The following is a 23,449-nucleotide window of genomic DNA, read 5'->3' as shown; positions in this document are numbered from 1 at the left end:
ATCTAGTTTGGAAGCCAAGAGCCAGAGTCGGAAAGTTACTTGGTACATGAAACTGACTCTAAACCATCGAAATGGGTCAATTACATGTATTTTTTCCTCTGATGGATTTTTACAGGGTGAAATAAACACACATTTTTCATTATACCAACCGCTGCATTAAACCGAACCCGGTGCTCTATGTAGACAGCCAGCGTCTCAATAATGAGGCCGGCCACAGCCCACCACCGCTCTCCTGCCCACTGCTACAGCTACATCTGCTCTGTGGTACCCAACGCATCAGGTGGGATCAGTGGTATGTGAACAAACGCAGGCAGCATATGTGTGTGTATGTAAGCCTTAGAGTAACTAGGGAGACTGGTGAGGATATGAGTAGTGCCTTGAGGCGAAGAGCAGCAGGGTGGCAGGGTTCCTGACTTCCACCACGGCCTGTTTAGATGCTAGCCTCTATGACTCATATACGTGTCACTAATGCTTTTCCTATGAATGAACAAACAGATACAGATACACTGCAGAGAGGCAACGCTACCACCACGGGGGGAAGACTAAGTGTGAATAGCCTGTGAGACTTGCATGAGCCATCCTTAGTCATACTCCCGCCTGTCTAAGCAGTGAGAGTTGCCATACAGTTACAAGTAATTGATCTAAAAAAAAAACACACAAAATAAATCAAAACCAACTGTCTTTTATATGGCTGGAAACATGCAGTGTGGTAGCAGTGAATGAGCAGTGATGTACCCACGCACCTGTTGTCTGGCTCGTCCCTCTCATCTTATCCAGGCGCTCCTCATTTAGGCTGCTCTCCTGCAGTAGCAGCTGTGAATATGTACACCTTGTTAGGGGGTTGACAGTTCTGGCAGAGGGAGAGACAGGGAAGTAGCTTGTTATGAAGAACAGGGTAACTATATGTCAATCCCTGCTATGCCATGCAGAGAGAGGAAACGCAGACAAAAAACATAAACAAGAGATCTTCTTTAAAAAACAAAATCAGCCGGTGTAAATGAATTCACAAAAAGCCAGCAACATTATATATCAATTGAAATATCTGAATGCACTGAGCTAAAACCTAATTGACCCCAGCCACTCTGCTAATAAAACAGTATGCTAGACTGGATATCAAAATGAGATTTGCCTCAGAAACATGTGGCCTGATCATTATGACCTGCTCCTGCCCCTATGTAATCCCCATTTGCTGCTCATCCAGCTCTGTCACGCCTGTGCTGTAATTAAACTGCGTCCAATATCGCAGGGAAATGCTTTTACAGATTCAGCAAATCTCTGATCAGCATTTATAGACTTACAGTTATGGGGACTGTCTGTGGGGCTGCTTCAAAAGCCACAGAGCTAACAGGGTAACTGTGATTCACATAAATTTTGTGAAATACACTCATTAACGCTTGCAGTGTTAAATGAGATGACTGATACCACTCTCATATCTGTACGGTAAATAGAATAGACTACAGCCAGCTTTCCGGTTAGTTTAGCATAAATACTGTATGTGTGGAAATGTATGTATGAATTTAACAAAGATATAACATTAGTTAGTTAGTTGTTAAATGAATCAGAGAGCTGTTTCCACTAGCAGTTGCTTCATGTTTACCGTACAGATGTGAAAGTAGTAGCGATTTTACTCTCTGCAAAGCAAATAAGCATATTTTTTCAAAGTTTCAAACTATTCTTTAAACTTTTGTATGACCCTAAGATCTCCACGACACCACAGGGTTTGAAGCTAGTGAGTTTGTTGTTTTGGTAGAAAGTTGCTCATGCAATATTAATTTGTGTGGCCTTGACTGAATAATACATGTATATGTGTATCTTTATGTAGCCTATGTTGCATTTAAGTTAAGAGAAAAATGATTTTATATTCTAATTGTTTTGATTTTTGAGTTTCTGATTGTAGATTGCATGATGTGCCCATACAGAACTCACTGCTTCACTCCCTATATCCCTTTCAGCAGTATGCTGAAATGATTTGTCAACAATTGATCGAGCAACAGACAATTAATCACAGACAGTATTTTTCACTTAAGTAAAAACACAAACTACTGCTACTTTTCTGTGATTTATATCACTGTGAATTTGGGTGGTTTGGGTCTATAAATAAGGGCTCTGGGAAATTGTGATGAACATTTGTTACTACTTAGTATTGTTTTATAGATTAGACTAGACTACTCACGTAAAAGATGAATCAGTGACTCAAAAGAATCTACAGATGTCTTCAGATGCATGCTAACACAAATATAACTACATACGCTTCTCTTTTTCTGTGTTCTTGTATATGTTACATGCACTTTTGTCATTTTATATATGTTAAATAAAAAAAATCTGTTTAAAAAAAAGTCTACAGATTAGTCAGTAATGAAAATAATTAATTGCAGCCCTGGTTAGCATTTGTTGTAAGAATAGAATGAAGTGACTGGTATTTAACTTTTACAGTTAAATATATTGAGGCATATTGATTTTGTGTTAAATAGCTGATATGATCCTCTGATTTCAAAAACAAAACACAAAACAAACATTAGGTAGCTTCAAAATGAACTCACACTGCTGGTGTTAAATTACATGAAGCAGTTGTAATCCACAGTTGTAATGAATGACCAAAGCCTAAAGATCTGCAGCTTATATCTGTGATTAGGTAGAGATGTACGTCAGTTGTTAAGACAAAGGTGGGTGCATATGAGATAATGTACTGTAGAGCTCTCCTCCTCTCTCATCAGCTGTAATGATCAGAGCTGTGTGGATTAAGTACCAGTGTCCCAGTAAAGGAGCTTTGCACTGCCAAATGTGGGACCACTGGCTGTCCTAAGCTGCCTAATTTGCTCACACAGAGAAGATGCCACAGCACCCGCAGACTGGATTAAAGACATAGGGATGGTGTGGAGTGCCTTGTTGTGGCTGGCAGTGGAACTGCAGGAGAAAGCTGCATGGAAACATTGAATCATACTGAATCAACAGATACAACACAGACACGTTAGAAACAAATGCTACAACGTAAATGAAAGTCATGAAGCAGAAACTGTGACCTCTAGGGATCAACTTCAGTCAACAGTATCCCTTTGTCTCAAGCAAACAATCATTGTCTAAAAAAAGACGGCTGTGATGAAGTGAACTCATAAGAAACTGTCTAAAACTAAATTTGCTTGATCTATCCGATTAATATTTGCTTGATTTAACATTACAGTGGTTAGATATCTGTTACCATTTATAATGAATTTGCAGGAGTCGTATAGCAGTTTGTCCCAGAGGAAGACAAACGTGTACAACTTCATGAGCCTTTAATTGCTGGATCCATTTAGAATTTTTTCAGAACCTAAAAATGAGGTCATGAGCCAGAACTGAAGGATGTATTACACACAAAATCACCCACTGGATTCATGGGTAGTAACAGAGAAGTACATTATCAGTATTGAACATCCTCTGTCTGTCTGTAACTTTACATTGTATTGTTGCTGTTGGCTTGATAAGATCTCTCTTGAGAAGGACACCCTGTGTTTCATTTAGATTACTGGTCTAAATAAAGGTGAAATAAAAAATAAAAATACATTTAAAAAGTGAACAATGAACAATGTGAGTTCCTGCTTCCCTCTGTTTAAATGCTCACAGGCCAAGGAAGTATCTCAAAGTCATAGAAACAGGACTTGTGCTTAAATGGGTCATTCACAAGACCCAGTGCATGACAAGCAGTGCACCGGAAAGATGATTTTTTTCACAGCCTTTCCCCACATTATTCAGGTTATTGTAACTATAGTGATCAACTTCAATGAGAGAGAGAGACAGAAAGAGAGAGAGAGAGACAAAGAGAGAGAGGGGGGATGAGGTGAACATGTGACAGTGGAACTGTGGACTCATGAGGAATTCAGAGCGAGACAGTGGTTGTCTGTGTGAAACAGGCAGCATGGATAAGGCCTGTGACATTGATCTCGCCTTACCACCGGGATCTTCTTCCTTTTTCTCTGCACTGTCAATGCGGCAAATTAGACTGTACTGTCTGGAAAATGCAAAGAACAAAAACCTCTCTGAAATTTGAATCGTGTACCTTTTTTATACTCTATATAAAAGAGCTGGTATTATTTCTAATACTGTAGTGAACAATCATTGACTAGCAGTTATTGCTTGAGGGCAAAATTCACTACAGAAGGAAATGCGTGTGACTGCTGTGCGCATTGAAGGTGATTTGCATTACGACTTAATCATATGTAAACTAACTGAGCTGATCTATTGTTATACATGCAGTGGGGTAAAATGTGTGCTTTAAAACACTTCTGCTTTAGGCTTTGTTAACTTACAGTATATAACCATGCATGGCATCACAATGACCCATTTGCAATACACCCAGAGTACAAAACTGAGTATTAAGAGACTTGAAAGGTGTTTTGTTATAAATATGATACAATTAAAAAATGTCAGAATACAAACTCTAAATATCATCATCACAGGCTTATGTGTGTAATCAGTGTGCAAATATTGAGCATTTTGAAATATCAGTGAGGGTTTTGTACTCTATACAATAGTGAATAAAATTAAGTGGATGTCAATGGATATTGTGTTTAAACTGTAGTAACTCAAGAAGTAAATCAATAGCACCATTGAATATATAGATTGGTAGTTCTGTTGGTGTATTTTTTAGGGACAGCTAGTTAATTTTGGCGCACAACAATCCCACTAAAAAGTAAGTAAGAATATCAATACAGAGGTAAACACACAAAAGCACTCCAGGACAATATGTACAATGCAGATGAGGTAATATTTACTTATTTATGTAAATACTCACAGCCTTGTTGGGGCCACTAAACTTTTCAACTGAGCTCTATAGATTTTACAACTTTAGCTAATTGTAACATTAAGTCCTTGATTTAAGCATGGGGGATTTCCTTCTCTGTGGCTTAACAAATTTAAAATAGACAACCATAACAGGACAATCAAAGGCTAAGGTCAAAGTACAGAAAATTGGATTTTGCACTGCAAATGCGGACACATTAAGTGAAGCAAATAACAGGCGACGTTTTTGTCACACTGTGTAAAAGAATAGAAACACACACACGCACAAAGAAGCGTTTCTTACATTAATCCAAATTGTGGTTAGGAAGTGGTTTACATGCACGCTTCATTAAATCAGGTTTTAAACAGCGGCGTCAAGTCGGTACAATTAAGACCAGTTTGCCTTCAAAATAAAACACGTTTGAAAAGCGTTGAAGAGGGTGTACTTATTAATTGACTTATCACATGGTACTTTTGTTCCTCGTACGCACTGTGGTTGCATTTTGTGCTTTTATTCTCACCTATAGTAATATGTGTAGCTCATTATGCCGCCTACTTGTTTACTTTAAACAAACAAAACAAAAACAATAACCGTTGGTGTTGGTTTTAATTTGAAAGTCTCAACAACCGGAAGTCTTGTGTTGTACTCTGCGCGGCTTGACGCGGTCGGAGGAGGAGGAGGAGTGGATGGAGGAGTGGATGGAGGCGAAACAACTCGCTGAAGTCCATCGACTGCTGCAGACAAATAGCTGTGTTGAGTGTCAGTCGTACTGTGTTGACATGTCAGTGTGTTTATCTGCTTTCTGACGGCAGCAAACGGCGTTTTCCATCATGGCGGTTATCGCGGCACAGGCGTTTCCATGATGGCGAAACAGAAAACTTAGTTAGGTAGCAAACTTTTTGAAGCAAAGGAGCTGGAGTCTCTCTCTCCACCCCAGACTTTCCCTGTCAGTACGAAAGAGACTAACACCACCATGGCACCCACCACTACAGCTTCGTTATGGGCATTTGCTTTTAGTTTATGCCTCGGCGTGTCCGAGTGTTACTTTTCTATCCCGTTAAAAATCTACACAGGGAGCTACAACGTGTCCTCGGAGCTGGATCCGTCTCAGCGGGTCGTGTTGAAGTCCGATGTGAACGGCCTGTCTCTGGCCTCTGATCCCACCGGGACCGTCAACTTTCTGGACATGGTGAATAACTTGCAAGGAGACTCTGGAAGAGGCTACTACATAGAAATGTCAATTGGTACTCCTGGACAAAAGGTAAAGTCATGTGATGTTATCAATCATGTGTGTTTTCTCAACGAAATTATTTGAGCATGATTATATGAAATTATCCCTTTTTATTTTTTATTCTTATTTCCGGGATTTCCACATATTCATGTGTCACTGGTGGCAGGTGTGGCGTGCCTGCTGTGTGTGCAGGGTTCCCACGGGTGCTTGAATTCCTTGAAAATGCTTGAATTTTTTGTGAAGTGCTTGAAAATGCTTGAAATTTGTGTGATGTCTATTTGTCACTGTTATTGCGCTATGGTAGTTACACAATACACCGCTCACAAGCTGAGAATACAAGCCAATTCACAATTAGTTAAAAATCAAAACAGTCAATCTACCACCATATGAAATAATGTTAATTAGACCCATATTATTATGCCATACAGTGGCACCGCTGCGCTTCCCATGACCATCATGGCAAACACAACTAGTAGGCTACCTATTTAAAGGTGCTGGAAAAATGGAAAAACTGGTGCTTGAAGGTGCTTGAAAAGTGCTTGAATTTGTTCATGAAAAAGGTGTGGGAACCCTGTGTGTGTGTGTGTGAACAGGGGCCGGTCCGTCAACCAACATGTGATGTGAAAGAGGCTGGGTGACTTTGTTTCACACACCCTCCTCCCCTCAGGGACTTTGGCTTTACTTAAATATAACAACTGTTAATAACAACTGCATATGTTTTTACCCAGCTTCTTATTTCCTAGGCCTGCCTGCCTGCCTGGGACCATCATGGCAGGATAGTTTCATGGCTGTGTGGTTGCAGCAGCTGGCTCAAGTCTGTACAGCCTTGGGGTCTGTAGGTAGACTTAAAATCCCCCGCTCACATGCACTCACATGATGCTGCCTATGAGGACCACTGTTTCTTACCAGGCAGCTGATGGGGATTATGAGGCTCCCAGGGAGCAAAGAGCAGTCCCAGAGTTGTACAAAAACAGCACTAGTTCAAGCATATTTGCTGCTTATGTTTCTCTGGTTGCAGGGAAATATGCAAACTGTGTAATTTATTGTCATCATTTTACACGGCTCCTTATGTAAAGTGCCTAACAAGATCATATTAATGATTAAAGAAGGACTAAATAGTCTCGAAGGGGTTGAAAGAGGGATTCTCCCGTCACTATTAAAAATACATGATGCTTTGGGGTGTCGTTTAGCTCATTTGGTAGAGCAGCCGCCCCATGTGTGAAGGCTCAGTCCATGCCATGGCAGCCCAGGGTTCAGATCCGACCTGTGGCTTTTTCCCACATGTCATTCCCCGTCTCTCTCTCCCCACATTCCTGTCACCTTTCAGCTGTCTCTATCAAATAAAGCTTGAAGAGCACAAAATCTAAATCTACCCTTTGTATTTTGAATTGGAGCCTAAACTAAACGTAAATCATCTTATTAGTGACTTGACCCGTCGTTCCCGGACGTCTCACGTTAAAAAGATCAGAGCTTTTAAGAGTTTTTACTCATGGAGGCTTATCTAGGATACCTTGGCATGTCGCTGCCCAGTGTCAACATCAGAGAGGATAATGTTGTGGCACTTGGCAGAGTACAGTCTCCACACAATTTTACAACCAGTCTAAAGTTTCGAATGTTTAATAGCTGCCGTTCTAATTTAGGATAGGAGGAAATTCCCTAAACTTATGGTTTGTTCAGACTATAATTTATCCAAAGCAAGACTCAGACTGCATAGAGAGTGGTACATTACACTACACTATGCTGTGTATGTATTGCCTTTTTATGGAGAGAGTGCTCCTTCCATAAGAAATCTATTAGAAATCAACAGGCGAGGCCCCCCTTGACATTTTGACTCGTCATAGCAGAAAGAGCATAGGTTCAGCTAATAACACTAACAATGGCTCACTTCCAGCAGACAGCATTCACATTACCAGGACCCTGAATCCAGTTCACCGATATGATATGGGCAGCTGTCGTCTGGGTGTTTCCTGCAATGAGGCGTCCAAATGACAGCTGTGGTGTAGGAATGTCTGACACTGGTGCGCTCTACGCAGTCTTCTGAAAGCTCGAGAGGGAGTAAACATTGATGTTACTGAATATTACTTAAAATGTTACACTCAGAGCTCAATCCACTTTGGTTCAGATTGGTTACGTAGTGCCAAAATGTCCCGTAACTTAATACTATTGAGTTACGCTCTCAATATTATTCCAACTAAATGATGATGTGATTACAGGGCCATGGTGTTAAATGAGGCACTATTCAAATGAGCCACTAATTGCTGCATCTGTTAGCATATGGCACAGCCAGGCTGAGGTGTCGGCTGGAGAGCCTCACATCTGCTAATTGGTACAAACAGGTAGCAGATGCACATTGCCGCCATGGAGCCACAGCCAATTAGGCGGTGAACGCTCAACTGCAGGCTGCCGCAGCAGCGGGAGGAAGAGATTTGCCCGGGGCTCAGCAGCCAAGCTAAGGGAGGATAGTGTGACTAGAAAAGATAGGCCGTGTGGGGATAAGGAAATACCCCTGTTCCTCCTCCTTCGCCATGCAATTCCAGTGTTTTCCAATCTGGCCTGTTTGGCCGGTTTGGGCCTTGTGTGAATGGACTGATGCCAGCAGTGGGGGTTTTATATGGCACAGCCATGATGATGGGACCAATGTGGAGGAAGTGATAAGCCTAAGTCGAATGGAGGAGCTTCCTATGCCAGACTGAGCTGGGTGTCAACAAATTGTTGAATTACAGGGGCCGTTTTTAAAGTTGTTTCATAATGACCTCGCTCTAGTTAGACAGGCTCGAGGAAGTGAATGTTTTTCATTTAGTTGTTGGAATTTCTTCTTGTTTGCTCGTCAAACATGTTTACCTTTTTAAATAACCTACTTCCTGTTGGACCTGTTTGTGTGAAAAAACATTGGAGCCACAGAGCAGTGACGATAGACTGTTTGTTGCCTGTGCAGCGGAGCATGCCGTTCTTATAGACTGTGTCATGTGACATCATGCAGGAGCGACTCTATAGACCTCTTTGTTGTTGAGTCATCAGGTGGCTGTGTGGCAGTAGGTTTACGACCCCGTCACGGTGAGGAATGACTCGCTAGTGAGCGTTAATGTGGTCCCTGCTCAGTAGTGGAGGTGACAGAAGTCTGCTGGCTAATTAGTTCCTGCTCGTTGACTTGATGCCTGGAAGACAACATTATCTCAACTGCTGTTATCTGATCCCCACTGTGCACATGACACATACCAAGATAGCTGGGTGGGTCATACGGTCATGTCAGTAGCTAGAGGCTGTCACGTTTGACTCATAGATCACACATTAGAGCGCAACTATATTAGAGGTACTTAGTGACAAATCTGTAGAAATTAGTCTACAGTCAGTATTATGTTTGTATCTGATCCAAGTTTATATGAAATTTCTGCTTCACAGTCACAGCTCACCACTAAACACTGGCCAAAAGTTTTCACAGCTTTCATTTTCCAATGTAATAATACTCACACAGCACGCAGTTTAGCTGCCTGTGTACTTTGTAAAACACAAACAACACTGTTGAGTTGTTGTTGACATGTTTATTTATTTGTATGTGAAAACAGGCATGTCAGTTGGTTCAAATATTTCTTGATAAACTCCAATGTGGATCGTTAAGATACCAAAATAAATATTTAATCTGTTTTTTGTAATTCTGTCCCCTTCTGTTGGTCTCCTTCATCTTTCTCTGCTCTGCTTCTGCTTTTTACTTAATTATTATTATTAGTAGTACTACCAACATAAACAAATAATGTTCTTATTTGCACTAAAAAAAAAGTTGTCATGTTTTTACCCTGTAACTCTGTAAGTATTGTAAGTTGTCTTGGAGCCAATAACTGTAGTGGCTGTCTGCCTTGTGTCTTTCAGCTGAACATCCTGGTGGATACGGGCAGCAGTAACTTTGCGGTGGCGGCAGGTCCACACCCATTCATTACTCACTACTTCAACAGGGCACTGTGAGTGGTTAGAAATTGTTTAATTTAATGTAATCCGACTCGTGTGAAATGCTATGCCAATATTTACATAGACATAATAGGTCTTGTGTTACCTTTTCTGCTCTTCCTCACCTACAGTTTCTTTACTCATGAATCAATTATATTATCATTGCTATGAGAGTTTCCCCTGTCTTCCATTTGTCTTTTAAGATATCCCCTTTATTACAGTCTTAGTCATAATTTAAAATAAATGATATTTATCTACCTGTCACAGGCTTCTGTCCTTATTCACACGTCTTTGCTTCCTCCCCTGTATTTAGCTCCAGTACTTACCAGTCGACTGGCCGGAATGTGGCTGTCCGGTACACGCAGGGCAACTGGGAAGGTGAACTGGGCTTGGACTATGCCTCCATCCCAAACGGCCCAAATGGGACCTTCATCATCAACATAGCTGCCATCTTGTCATCAGATGGCTTCTTTCTTCCTGGGATCAAGTGGCAGGGCATCCTGGGACTGGCCTATCCCATGCTGGCACGGGTGAGAGAATAAAATTTAAATCTTAGCTCCCCCCAATTAATAATGAAAGTCTTTGTCATTGATTTTACTTGTAGCTGAGTGTGACAGCAGATTCACCGTGAAAAAATAATGAAACAAAACATATTTGTGGCATATTTATGTGTCATCAAAAACAATGAAGAAGTGAATTGGATAATCAAACAGCACTTTCTCCCTTTATTTCGGTCTATAATGATGGAGAGTAGAAAGTTTTTGTTTTTTATGCTTAGTAATTAGTAAAATTCAACAATGAATAAATCGAAGGGGCTGCTTTAATTTCATTTTAATTCTTTTGTTTATTAAGCTATTCAAAAAATACAGTCACCTCTCTCTACTTCTGATATTTTAGCGCTCATAGACTTTATTTGTTAGCAGTAAAACTTTAAACATCTTTAAATCTATCAGTGGATGTTGCTGTAAAGAACTAAGAACAGTGTACTTAGAGTAAATGTGTTGTGTAACTTTTATAGTGAAGGTAAGAAATTTGGGCTGGGCGAGCAGAGAGGAAAAAATATGGTACATGATAATAACAGGTTTATCAAGCTTATCAAACATTACTACAGAACTTCCTACAGGCCTGCACGTCCTCTGCAGCGCTGAATAACTTTTCAAAACTCCGATCTTATCTGGGTGTAGTCATGGACATTTCACATGACAACAGACAAGTTTCGTGTTCATAGTTTATTTTTAGCAACCGACTGCGTGATGCCTGTGAACACTCCCAGTTTAATTGACTTTCATTGTTAGTTTATATCCTTATGTTGTTTTACAAGAATTTAATAACTGAACAGTATTAACCAACATATACTTAGGTTAATTAGTTTTGTTGTTGGTTAGTTAATGGAGGATAACAAATATATTTATTAATTGGAGAATCTGTGTGTGACAGAGCTCTGGTGTCAGCTTTCTTTAGTGTAATCATCATTTGGTGTTGATGGGACGAGAGTGACGTCAACGCATGCCGAGACAATACATTCTTTCATTCTGTGCCGACTACAGCAACCTTTGGGATCAAATGCCAGTGAATGAGGGGCAGATATGCACATACTGACCACTTTGTGTTGCCGGTGTCTCCTGAGTGTTCAGGTTCAACTTGCCTGAGGGCTGTTTGTCATGGGTGACATGATAACACAGCAGTGACACGAAAACCTATCTGAGGAGAACAAGAGAGAGAACAACCTTTTACCATTGTCTCACACCCACTTACACCAGTCCACACACACACACACACACACACACACACACTCGTACACATACTAGTAACACAGTGGTCAGAATATTGTGCCAATAACAGCCTTTCAGAAAATCTGTAATTTCTATTGCAACCTTTGTAAATAATGTGTAATGTTGATCTGTCAGCCTTTCAGCAGTTAACTGTGCACATCTGTAATGTTGCTGAGTCACTTTTTCCACACACATAATGATTTCAGTGTTTTTAAAATGTGTGGCTACCTAATCAGGAAGAAAAGGTTGCATACAAGGGAAAAGGTCAAGGTCCGATCCTTTTACAAATATCAAAGGCTTTAGTATCCCATGTAATCATGTTACGTGTTCATTCCAGATCTTTTGCTTTCTATACTTTGGCAAAGAGAAAATAAATGTGCACGAGTACGTCTGGATAATGACACAAACTAAAAGCTCAAAATGCAAATATAAAAGCTCAAAGAGTTAATGATTACACATCTCCTGTCTCTCTTCTAGCCCGACTCGTCTGTGGAGCCCTTCTTCAACTCTTTGGTGCAGCAGCTGAAAATTCCTGACATCTTTTCCCTCCAGATGTGCGGTGCTGGACTGTCAGCCAGCGACACAACAGATCCAGCGGGAGGCAGTCTTGTGAGTAGTTAGGAGGGGCTGCCTGGGATGGAGTTTGATCAAATGACTTAAATAGAGTCTTAAACCCTTTTTAAAAAAAAAAAAAGATCTCTGCCTCTAATTCTGTATTTCAGTGATACTGTTTGTCTTTAGAATAACTGGGACGTGGTTGAGCCCTCCACTTCTCAGACAAAATATAATCCATTACTGGTCTGGATCAGACATAGCAGCTGAGTGCTTTTAGAAACCTAATAGGTTGTGTCCTCCTTGTCAATGTGGTTTCTCCATTGGAGGCCCAGTCTAGTTAGATTGGAGCTAATTAAGCTAAGATAGTATCCTGCTGAGAGCAGGTCTGTCACGGTTGTACGGACGGCCTCTGCGCCACGCTCACTGCATCTCCATCATGTGACCCCCTGATACAGACAGATGGATAAGATGGCAGGGTGCTTTTGTGTGTGTGTGTGTGTGTGTGTGTGTGTGTGTGTGTGTGTGTGTGTGTGTGTGTGTGTGTGTGCGTGTGTGCGTGTGTGTTTTTGTATTCTGCCAAAACATTAAAGGATATTCCAACTTGTTGTAGTCACAGCTCATCCCTTCATGAGTATTTTTGTTTCTTTCTCAGATCATGGGGGGAGTTGAACCAACTCTGTATCGGGGGTCACTGTGGTATACCCCGATAATAGAGGAGTGGTACTACCAAGTGGAGGTTTTGAAGCTGGAGGTCGGCGACCAGAATCTGAACCTGGACTGCAGAGAGGTAAAGTTTAAACTCTGCTTTTCTTCTCTGATTGTGTAAACTGTAGAATACCACCTATCACCATGCAGAGATGCTCATTAAACTAGTAAATTATAATGTAATTATAATGTAATGTAGAAATGATACATAATCTGCAGAGCTGTACAGCCAAGGATTGTAATCTGCTTTTTTTTTCTGCTTGTGAAAGAACTTCCTCATTTTCTCAAGGTGTTCAAGGTCTTCCATAGGAGCCTGTTAAACTGAGAGCAACACTACTGCACTTCACTCTCTCTCTTCTCTTTCAGTACAACATGGATAAAGCTATAGTTGACAGTGGGACGACGCTGCTGCGTCTTCCCGTCAACGTCTTCAATGCGGTGGTAGAAGCCATCACGCGCAGCTCCCTGGTACGTTGCCATCTCTCCACAGACAATGATGAAACACGTTGTGAGAGCAAAGAGATGCAGGGGAGGATAACACACACTCACTGTTCAAGGACGTAGTAGCTTTGAGAGGAAGGAGTTTTTCTGCTAGAAAAATATGTGCCCAATGCTTTGTTCCCCCCCTCCCCGCTTTACACATTTTTCACCTTTTGTAATTGCACACAAACAGTATTCAAGGTTAATTTGAACCTAGAAGCAACATTTTCAATTAATGTACCCACATCCTTGCAGATTAATCCCAAGTGGGAAAATGAAAGAGAACAGCAAAACCTGTTTTGGTGCTGTACTGACCTTCTGTTTCTGTCTGTTTGTCTTACGCCCTGCATGTCTCTCTTTGTCTACTTCTCTGTTCTTTCTTTTTGTTCAGATCCAGGATTTTTCTTCAGGCTTCTGGGATGGCACCAAGCTTGCATGCTGGATGAAAGGAGAAACCCCCTGGAGGTTTTTCCCCAAGCTGTCCATCTACCTAAGAGCCACAAACACTAGCCAGTCCTTTCGCATCACCATCCTGCCTCAGGTACCTGAATAAACACAAACGCGTCCCCCCATCAACCTGAGAGACATTGGATCTCATTCTTCCCTGTTAATTTCATCTGTCGTCTTTCAGCTGTACATCCAGCCGATCACAGACGTCGATGGCACGCTAGACTGCTTCCGTTTCGGAGTGTCTTCGTCAGCTAATGGCCTGGTGATAGGCGCTACCGTTATGGAAGGCTTCTACGTGGTGTTCGACCGCGCCCAGCATAGAGTGGGCTTCGCAGTCAGCAGCTGTGCAGGTGAGGGTACATACAAGACTGTAACAGAGACAGAAAAGTATGTATGTACCAAGTGTTCTACAGATTGTTATACCCATATAAATATTTGAATCAGCCTTATCATAGCATTTTATATGTGGTTTAAAATGTACAACATACAGTAAGATTGAAGTAGCAATAAATACACTAAAAGTCTGCTATTTACTTTCTGTTTACGTATTAACCAGATGCCGGTGTAAAAAATACACTTCAAATTGATTCATTGATGATCTTTAGTATAAAATCACACCCTCGAGTGTGATATTGCTTTTATAAAACAGTACTACAAGCTCCATTTATTAGTTAACAGTGATAAGCTGAAAGCAGGAAACCAGTTTATCCATTTTACCATTTTATCTACGAGTTACGTGTGTTTACGGTCACGTAAATACCTGTTAAAATGTCAAATTTCTTTAAGGGGTGTTTGGTTGTAACATTTTCCCTGGACAGCGCAGCGAGCTTTAGATTCATTTAAACTGCTAATATGTTTATTTTTAGCGTTTTGTCCACACTGCAGAAACACTAGGTAATGATACATTTTGTACTGTATTCAGCTTCTAAACCTTTTTGTTTTTTTTAACTACTTGCAGAAATATGTTTTGTTTGTTACAGTCCAAGACAGATAATGGTTGTGAATGTAACGGCCATTAGAGCAGCTGTAAAGCGTGAGTGATACATGTAGTTAAACGTCTCTAAAGCTTTTATTAATAACCTTTGACAGAGGAAGAGAAATCACAGTCTATGAAGTGTCTTGATTAATTAATAACTTCTGGAACGGCACACCGTGAAGGGCAGTGTACTATTTAACAGTATTTCAAGGTTCACTGACAGACACCGTGAGAATATCTCATTCATCATAGCCGTAATCAGCGGTACTTCCTGTTGTCCTGTGTAAGTATGAGCTTGGGTGAGGCTTCCCACCCTCATTTCAAAGTACAAAGATCACTTTTGTTCCGTATTAAACAAACAGACTTGGAGCAGATGTAGGCTGAAGGTTAAGGATGCAGGCTTGTGACAGTAGAGTTAGCAGCTGTAATTCCTCAGCTGCCTGATTAAAATCTCGGCTCTGAGTTCCCCGTGAATAAAGCAAATAACCTCAAATTACTTCAAGACAACTGTTGCAGCTGCTACAAGTAGCTCAACATCTGAGCTTAATCATAGTTTTTATATCTGTGATAACCATTTGTTCATTATCACCAAAGCATAAACTTCTTTGTGCGCCTAACTCACAGGTTTCTTGCCTTCAGCAGTGGTTGAACACATTTCAGATAAATTGATTTGAGGGCTGAATAAATAATACAAATTTAGAGATACGTTTTTATTGGTCATGAGTTGCTGGTGCATTGATATTTCCATGACCAGATGTGGTTTTTACTTCACATGTGACTGAGAACTGCAACTACCTGTCTTGTATTTGTCTGCAGTGAGCGGTGGCGTGGCTCTGTCAGAGATTGCGGGACCTTTCTCGGCAGCAGATGTGGCGGCCAACTGCTCCAGTGGGTCGCTGAGGGAGCCTCTCCTGTGGGTGATCTCCTACACCTTGATGGCGGTTTGCGCCTTGGTGCTCATCATCCTGTTGCTCCTTCTGGTCTTGCCCTGTCGGCGCAGGAACAGCTCCGGGGAGATAACGGATGAGTCCTCCCTGGTCCGTCACCGCATCAAGTGACTGAGAGGAAATAAACGGGTGGACAGGGTGAACGGGCGGGGAGGAGGGGGGCGAGCGGAGCCCATCCACAGCAGCTGAGAAAGGGGTTAGGCTCAGCCCGCACCGAACTGTAACCCCCAGCTCTGAATGTCTGACAAATTCTAGACTGCACTCAGCGGGTCACCCCACGGAGGTAGAAACAGACAGATCAACTGCCTCTCGATGGGAAAAGCTTAAAGCACTTCTTACAAACAGCTGTTGATGTATTTATGGTTACGGTGTCTTGTTTGGTGGTGTATCTTCAAAGTTTAGAATGACATGAAGCGGTTTTTAGTAATTCTCAACTGGAAAGACTTGTCACATTTGTACACTGCCACTACACCAACTGGATTTACATGCAGTTTGAGTTTAGGCTTCTTCTTTTTAGGGCTTTTCAAAAGGTTTCCTGGGAAATGTAGGACATCACCAACACAAATGGAAAGAACAAAACTACGAAACACACTAATCACGGGTGGAATTTCTTCCTTACAGACGATCACAGGGCCGTGGACCTAAACAGCACATGCTCACGACCATCGGTGCATTCTTGAACAATTTTGAATAGTTACTGATTTCATTTCCAGGCGAACTGTGTATTATTAATTTCTAAGGGCATACAACCTCCTAAAATGTGCCTTTACAGCTGATGATCTGCTTCCAACAGATGTTTTTTTTTTTTTATTTAACTCTGCCATCGGTGAAGGAATGTTTCTACTGCCATGTTATAATTTAAAATTCACCTCCAGTATGGGTGTGCAGTCAAATATATGCCTGTGTTTGTTGAAGTTAAGAGGAAAAGCTGCTCAAAGAATCACTGCTAAAGACAAGAATATTACTAAAGGTAACACACATGTTTACAGTGCCTGTTGTGCCTTTAAGTCTCAGCTCGCTGCTAACACAAGTGGATATTCAGTATCAGCAGTTTGAGATTTGCACTGCTGAATTGCACTTTGTTTCAGACAATCAAAAGTGTAATACAAATCTAAAGATCAATCTGTTATGCAATTTGTTGTATTAATGTAGTTTTACTAATTCTGTATATGTCCGACTTTATATTTAAATGTCTTTGAACGTGATTGTAGTATTATTACGAATCTTTTTAGACACGATGTTGAATTGGTGCATTTTTGCCAGAAGGCTACTTGTAGCTACCATGTAGAAAGAAGCTACGTGATGGATTTCTAGCACAGCTGACTGACCTGTGATAGAAAGTTAGTCTCTTTACATCAGTGACAGCTTCATCTGTTCAGGTCTTTAGTAATTGAGTCAAGCTGCATCGATATGTCACCGTCTGCCAACATTTTGAGTTGTTTAAATTGTGAATGTTCACTTATTTGTAAGTGTATTTTTCTGTGCCAAAATTCTTCTTGTGCTGTACACAAAAGAACCTGAGACCAAATCAAAGATGTAAATCTTTTTTTTCTTTTTCCCTTTTTTAAATTAATAAATATTTCTTGTTGTGAAAGGTTCCTAAGGAACAAAGTATGAGTTAGAAGTCAGTGACATCTTGTGTTGAGACATGGTATCATCATTTACTGGCTCAAATATCACTGTTCATTTTAAGATTTTAATCATATTTATACAGATTAAAATAAAAAAAATGATGTGTTTCACATAAATATACAGAAATAGAAAAAAATGTTATAAAGAGCATAAACATTGTTTACATTATAAAGATGCAGAACAGTAACATGTAAGGAATAAGTTATGGGAGTGTTGCAGATATTGTTGAAGCACGTTTCTAAAAATGTATCTGCACACTGTAAAAACAAACATGCCTCAGTCGTCATCAGTCGTCTTGATGCTTCTGTAAATAGAAAAAAATACACCTTAGTTTCATATGATAATTTGTGTTTTGTCAATGTTAAACATCAAGAACATAGTCAAAGTTACAACGACACAGACATCCTGTACAAAAAAGGTCAAAGTCATCTCCACATGCTGAGGAGACTGAAGTCCTTTGGAGTGTGCAGGACTCTGTTGAAAACTCTTTATGACACTTTGGTTGCATGTGTAATATTTTATGCAGTCGTCTGCTGGAGAGTAGGGAAGCACAGACAGAGACAGAAAAAGACTCAACAAACTGGTGAAGAGCTGGTGTATATCAAGCATGAGTCAAGCAGTATTACTTGGAGCACCAGACAGATAAATCTTCTTATTGCTCCTCCAAGCAGATTAAATCAAATAGAAATCCTGATTTTGTCTAACAGCCTTTACAAGTTTAATCTTTCTCTGGTTTTTACCCTCATCTGATGGTAGATCCAGTCCAGAAAGTAGGTGATGTTGCCGTATACACCTGGTCTGTTCTGCTCAGTGCAGTGTTCCCCCCAAATATTGTCGCCTCTGAGCCACCATACTCCATCCTTGAGGGACACCAGAGGGCCACCACTGTCAATCTGAGAAAGAGTTCAGCACAAAACTGGGTGAGGTTTTTTTTGTTTTTTTTTAGATTATTTTTTTGGCCTTCCCAAGCTTTATTTGACAGGGACTGCTGAAGAGTGACAGGATTGTGGGGAGGGAGAGATGGGGAATGAGATGCAGGGAAAAAGCCACATGTCGGATTCGAACCCTGGGCTTCCGCAGCAAGGACAGAACCTTCGCACATGGGGCGGCTCTACCAACTGAGCTAAACGCCGCCCCAACTGGGTCGATTTTTATGAACTACACACTCTGAAGGATACTTATAACACAATCTCAAGGGCTTTCCAATAATCCCAATGTCTCTCGATGACATTTAAATACTGAATGTTATTCTTTCAGTTCGAGAAGTTTGTTTAAGATGCATGCAAAGCGTTGAATAGTTTATATAAAACATGACATTATGGTCAGCTGCCCTAACATCACATTCATTGCTGTGACTGTATAAATGATTTGTTATAAGTCACAAAGTGGAACTATTTATTTAAGGCTGTTACCATGTACAGAACACAGTGCTGGTCTTGTTTGACTTTGCCTCGGAGCCTCAAGTTACATAAGAGCGTGAAAATGCTTTGAATTCTTTCGAGAACAGGAATTATTTTTATGTCACTGCTCATGCTGTGCAAGGAAAACTGAATTGTACTAATTGTTCTTTAAGTTTGTTTGTAGGAGTCTGTCTTAAAAGTATGTGTTTGCAGCTAATGCTTGAACATATCAACCCTGAGTCAAGTCCTGCAGTCAAACCGCCTTCACAATGGAACCGTCTGATACTCACTATACAATAAAACAAACTGCCCTGTGTTCAATTATTTTTATTTTTTTTATTATTTCTGTTGGTTTTTTGGTGTGTGTGTGAGTGTGTGTGTGTGTGTGTGTGTGTGTGTGTGTGTGTGTGTGTGTGTGTGTGTGTGTCACTAGTTCTTACATTGCACATCTTGGCTGCTGCCTCTGTTTCTCTGGTACATAACATGTCCTGTGATATCCTGCCATTGTAAGCGATGGAGCTGTTGCACTCTGCACTATTTACAAGAGAGACTTGAGCCTGCATCAGGTACGGAGAGCCCGTGTCTGTCAAGTAACAAGACATTGAAATAATTCATTTAATTTAAGTCATTTTTGTATTTGTTTACACACATTTTATACACCACTAATAGGTGAAACAAAGTCAAAGTCAATGAGTGCCATCAAGTGGCAGGAAGGCAGCAGAGCACACTAATTCTCTGATCTTTGAGTACTTCTAAACTAAATATCTAATCTTTACATTTAATTTCTGAATGTTTCTCTTGACAAATACACTCAATAACCACATGTAACCACCTCACCTCCATTTCCTGTGTGACCAAATCCTGTTATCCAGCCCACCTGATGATCAGTAATGTTTAGACCAACATTTGGGAGGCACACAGGTCCGATGTTACTTGAGGCTACAAAAGAAAAGAATATGTCTGTTATTATAAGTCTACAAAATAAAAAATAAAAAATCTTAATGCCTAGTAAAAAGTGTCTGACAGTCTGACATGAGCTTTCTAGACACAGATTTATACATTTATCAGCTGTTTTCCACAGTATAAGCGATACACACTTAACTCAAACTAATCTGATACGTCAATTTATGAAGGCTATATATGAGTTTTTAACATTTTATCAATGAGGGCAGGATAAATAACATAAGCACCTCTCTGTACTAGGAAATAATGAAATGATGAATGTTTTGTACAGTCTATGAGCACCTGTGATGTCCAGGGGTTTAGAGAGCCTCAACAGAGCGATGTCATTCCTGCGTGTGACACTATTGAAGCCTTCATGAACTATGATGCGTCTCACAGAGTAAGCTGGGTTAAACAGAGTGCCTAAAGGATCCACTATCCCAGCATAGACCAGCCAGTCTCCAGGACTGGAGGACCTGCAGGGAAGAGACAGAGAGAGAGAGAGGGTAGAGAGTAGATTCAAGCTGGATCATACCATAACCACTGCTTTGAGAAGTGTGATGAAAAGCACTCACCTGGCCACACAGTGTGCTGCAGTGACAATCCAGTAGGGGGAGATGATGGCTCCTCCACAGCGGTGGGAGCCACTAAACTGCAGGCTGACCTGCCACGGCCAAGAGCCTAGAGAAGCAGGCTGGCTCCCAGAGGCCCTGCTGGAGTTCACCCCACTCCCACAATCTGAGGACAAAACTGCTGTTAGAGAGGATGCATTTCGCTGCTACAGCACACACAAATAAACATATAATCACAACCAAAGTGTAAAACATACTGTAAAGAAGAGAGAGCAGTGATCTCATAAAATATTAAAATTATAGTCTTGTCATGTTGGCAGTAATGTGGCTTTTTTTAACTATCTGGACAACAAAACTGTGTTTAAATTCACATGTATCGACAGATATAGTTCCAGAAAATGCAGCGCAGAGAACACACAGCCCTGATAATAATTTCTGCAAAAACAGAGACAAAATGTTCCAATATCTCCGTCGTAGATGTATATGGAAATATGGAAATTAAACAACGTTGACTGCAGCAAATTATCAATACAAATGCAGACTATTTTTATTATTTTACCTTTTTATTATCCACTATTACCATGTTATTACCGAGCTGTGATGTAAAGTGTGTAATAAAGGATGTGTAATAATAACATACCAGTACAAAACAATGTTGCCACACTGTTGTTGGGACAAGTATCACTGCAAAGAAAAGACATTTGAAGTGGAATTAGGTTCATACTTGATTACTATTGAGTATTACAACGTAATGCTGTTTCATCTCTGTCCATTCACTAACCTGAGCACAAGCTGCTGCAGTATGGATGCCTCAGGGTTGAAGTCAGACTTCACAATTAAGAATCCACCATCAGAGTCAGCCTTCTGTTGGCCTGATTTAAAATATGTCCCCCTGTCAAACGACATCATGTACGAAATGAAAATACATAATTTAACCAGAGAGAAAACAGAAGATATACGTTCAGTATGCAGTGAAAAACACGAGCATCTTACCTGCTGTATCCGATATTCTGGCAGCTTGCTCTGCCCTTCTGCTCTGTCCAGCCGTGAGAACAAACGCTCCTCCAGTTTTTACTCTGAGTTGAGTAGATCTGGAGCAGGAAACTGGAACCATGCATCCGCACTGACCACAAGCAGCAAACACATCAATCATTTGAGAGAAGGCAGCCAGAACAGACATAGATAAGTAACATAAATGTACTCTGTGGTGTCTAAAGTCAAGTTTAATGCTCTCATCAAGTATACCTAGCTATAATTAAACATATTATTACTATTCTCCAATAATGGCCTCCAATTTAAATCAAATAGTTGATTATGAAAACTACATAAAGCTGACAAATACAGGCACAGAGCTTTGATCTAATCTTACATGAGATGTTCTTTTCTGCTGTAAAATATGTATGTAAACTATGAAGGTGAATAAACAGATTGCAGGTGTGTTTTTTCCTGCACTTTGACCCCTAAATGAGGCTGTTTTTCTTTTTTTTTTTACCGCAGTTAGCTTCATCCTGGCCTGCGGGACAGTCTGTCACTCCGTCACACCACTGGGACTCCCACACACAGCCCCCATCACCACACTGCATGCCATGCACACAGGACGAGGAATCTGGGAGAGGAGATGAGACGGAGGAAAAGGAAAGGCAAAGGTTGTAATAGCATGTGATTTATCACAGTGGACAGACGGGATAAATCCTGCACTCACAGTAATAAGCGAGGAGGATTCCAGCCAGCAGCAGGAGGAGCAGCAGGGAGATCACAGCAGCCACAGTGAACTTAATGCACCTCTGTTTTGTACCTGACAGGACGACACACACTGTGACTGGAAAACCCACTTATCCCCAGTTTAACCACTCGTTAAATGTGTTTAATGAATGCACCCTTTCAATCAGGTTTATATCAGTTTATTCAAATAAAAGCATCTGTACTTTATGCTCTTATAAAATAAATTATATATAAATAATAATGCATCTTTATGACTGGCAGAAGAAGTAGTAGCAGTATAAAAAGAGTAAAATTTGTAATTTTCAATAAACATTTAGGACGATAATCTTCCTCAATATCAATCAATATCAAAATGAGGTTTATCCCTTTTTTCTGTGTATCAGATTAATTATTTGAATTATCACTGTTATCTGTATCTCTAGCATAAAAAGCTCCACAGTATTTAGTAAGAAGAGTATATTAACATAATTTTTCTGTTTAAAATGATTCCAAATTAAATGTGTTGTATATATATATATATATATATATATATTATATATATAGATATATATATATATAGATATATATATATATATATATATATTATATATATATATAGCTATATATAATATTTATTTTATTTATTTAGTTATTTATTTTAGTTGTTTTTTCCACTTGCAAATGAATCAGAGAAAGAAGAATACTGCACAAAGTTCCTGTTTTAACAGTAATATTAAAACCATGTCATTGGTATGAACTGCTAATTCAATTAAAAGGAGACTGGACTACCTTTGTGTTTGGGAATGGGAATCTCAGGTGGGGGGTTTGGGGACAGATGATGAACATACTGAGGCTTGACCTCTGATCTGCTGGGTGGAGGTTGTTTCCTCTTGATATCTTCATTGATGTAACACGAAACTGAGTTCAAATACTGTCAGTGAAGCATACATAATGAGAATTATGACAATTTAAGACTTTTGTTTTCCTGTTAATTGGTCTCAAGTTTCAGAAAAAATGTAAATGTACAAGAAAGATTTAAAATAACAGTTATACACATTTTATTCACTCACATTTTCGAATAGTACATACCTGGATCAGAGTTACTGTGTTACTATTTTAGGACATTGTTCAAACAAATGAAAACTTACCGGATTCGTGGTCATTTTTCTGTTCAGCCAACAATATCTTAAAATTTCCTGACGGATGTAGTGAAAAAAATCTCTTCCTGAGATAATTCAAACATCAACGTTGGATTTAAATTAATAATCAGGTCAGTATCAGCGTCCACTCAGCTGTATTTGAAGCTTTAAGAGAAAACTTTTACAACTCTGCTCAGATCTGTAGCATCTTCTCTCACATTTGCATCCTCACACTGCAGTGATAAAATAGAA

At 40.1% G+C, this 23,449-nt stretch overlaps 2 protein-coding genes across 3 annotated transcripts; one reads left to right on the top strand and one right to left on the bottom strand.

Annotated features, from left to right (window-relative positions):
* Positions 1–5,405: 5,405 nt before the first annotated feature.
* bace2 (beta-secretase 2) lies at positions 5,406–17,089 on the top strand. The gene is made up of 9 exons (XM_019270640.2): positions 5,406–6,017; positions 9,852–9,940; positions 10,240–10,456; positions 12,176–12,307; positions 12,906–13,040; positions 13,325–13,426; positions 13,830–13,979; positions 14,070–14,238; positions 15,681–17,089. The coding sequence occupies exons 1-9, from the start codon at positions 5,730–5,732 to the stop codon at positions 15,920–15,922; spliced, it is 1,524 nt and encodes a 507-aa protein (XP_019126185.1). The 5' UTR covers positions 5,406–5,729; the 3' UTR covers positions 15,923–17,089.
* Positions 16,322–23,416, bottom strand: LOC104921149 (transmembrane protease serine 2). Of its 2 annotated transcripts, XM_027280706.1 has the most exons (13): positions 23,207–23,416; positions 22,848–22,989; positions 22,060–22,152; positions 21,850–21,963; positions 21,351–21,480; positions 21,139–21,249; positions 20,998–21,041; positions 20,361–20,523; positions 20,089–20,261; positions 19,681–19,782; positions 19,284–19,426; positions 18,184–18,336; positions 16,322–17,747 (listed from the first exon to the last, which is right to left on the bottom strand). In XM_027280706.1, exons 1-13 carry the CDS (start codon positions 23,219–23,221, stop codon positions 17,730–17,732), a joined length of 1,401 nt encoding a protein of 466 aa, XP_027136507.1. In that variant the 5' UTR covers positions 23,222–23,416; the 3' UTR covers positions 16,322–17,729. The 2 variants fall into 2 exon arrangements, with proteins under 2 accessions (XP_027136507.1, XP_027136506.1); XM_027280705.1 differs by having other exon boundaries at positions 16,322–18,336.
* Positions 23,417–23,449: the final 33 nt, after the last annotated feature.

Source organism: Larimichthys crocea, chromosome VII, assembly GCF_000972845.2.
Source record: "Larimichthys crocea isolate SSNF chromosome VII, L_crocea_2.0, whole genome shotgun sequence".
NCBI classification, from domain to species: Eukaryota; Metazoa; Chordata; class Actinopteri; family Sciaenidae; genus Larimichthys; species Larimichthys crocea.
The sequence above is the reverse complement of the archived record's forward strand: the minus strand, read 5'-3'. Positions and strand labels throughout refer to the sequence as shown.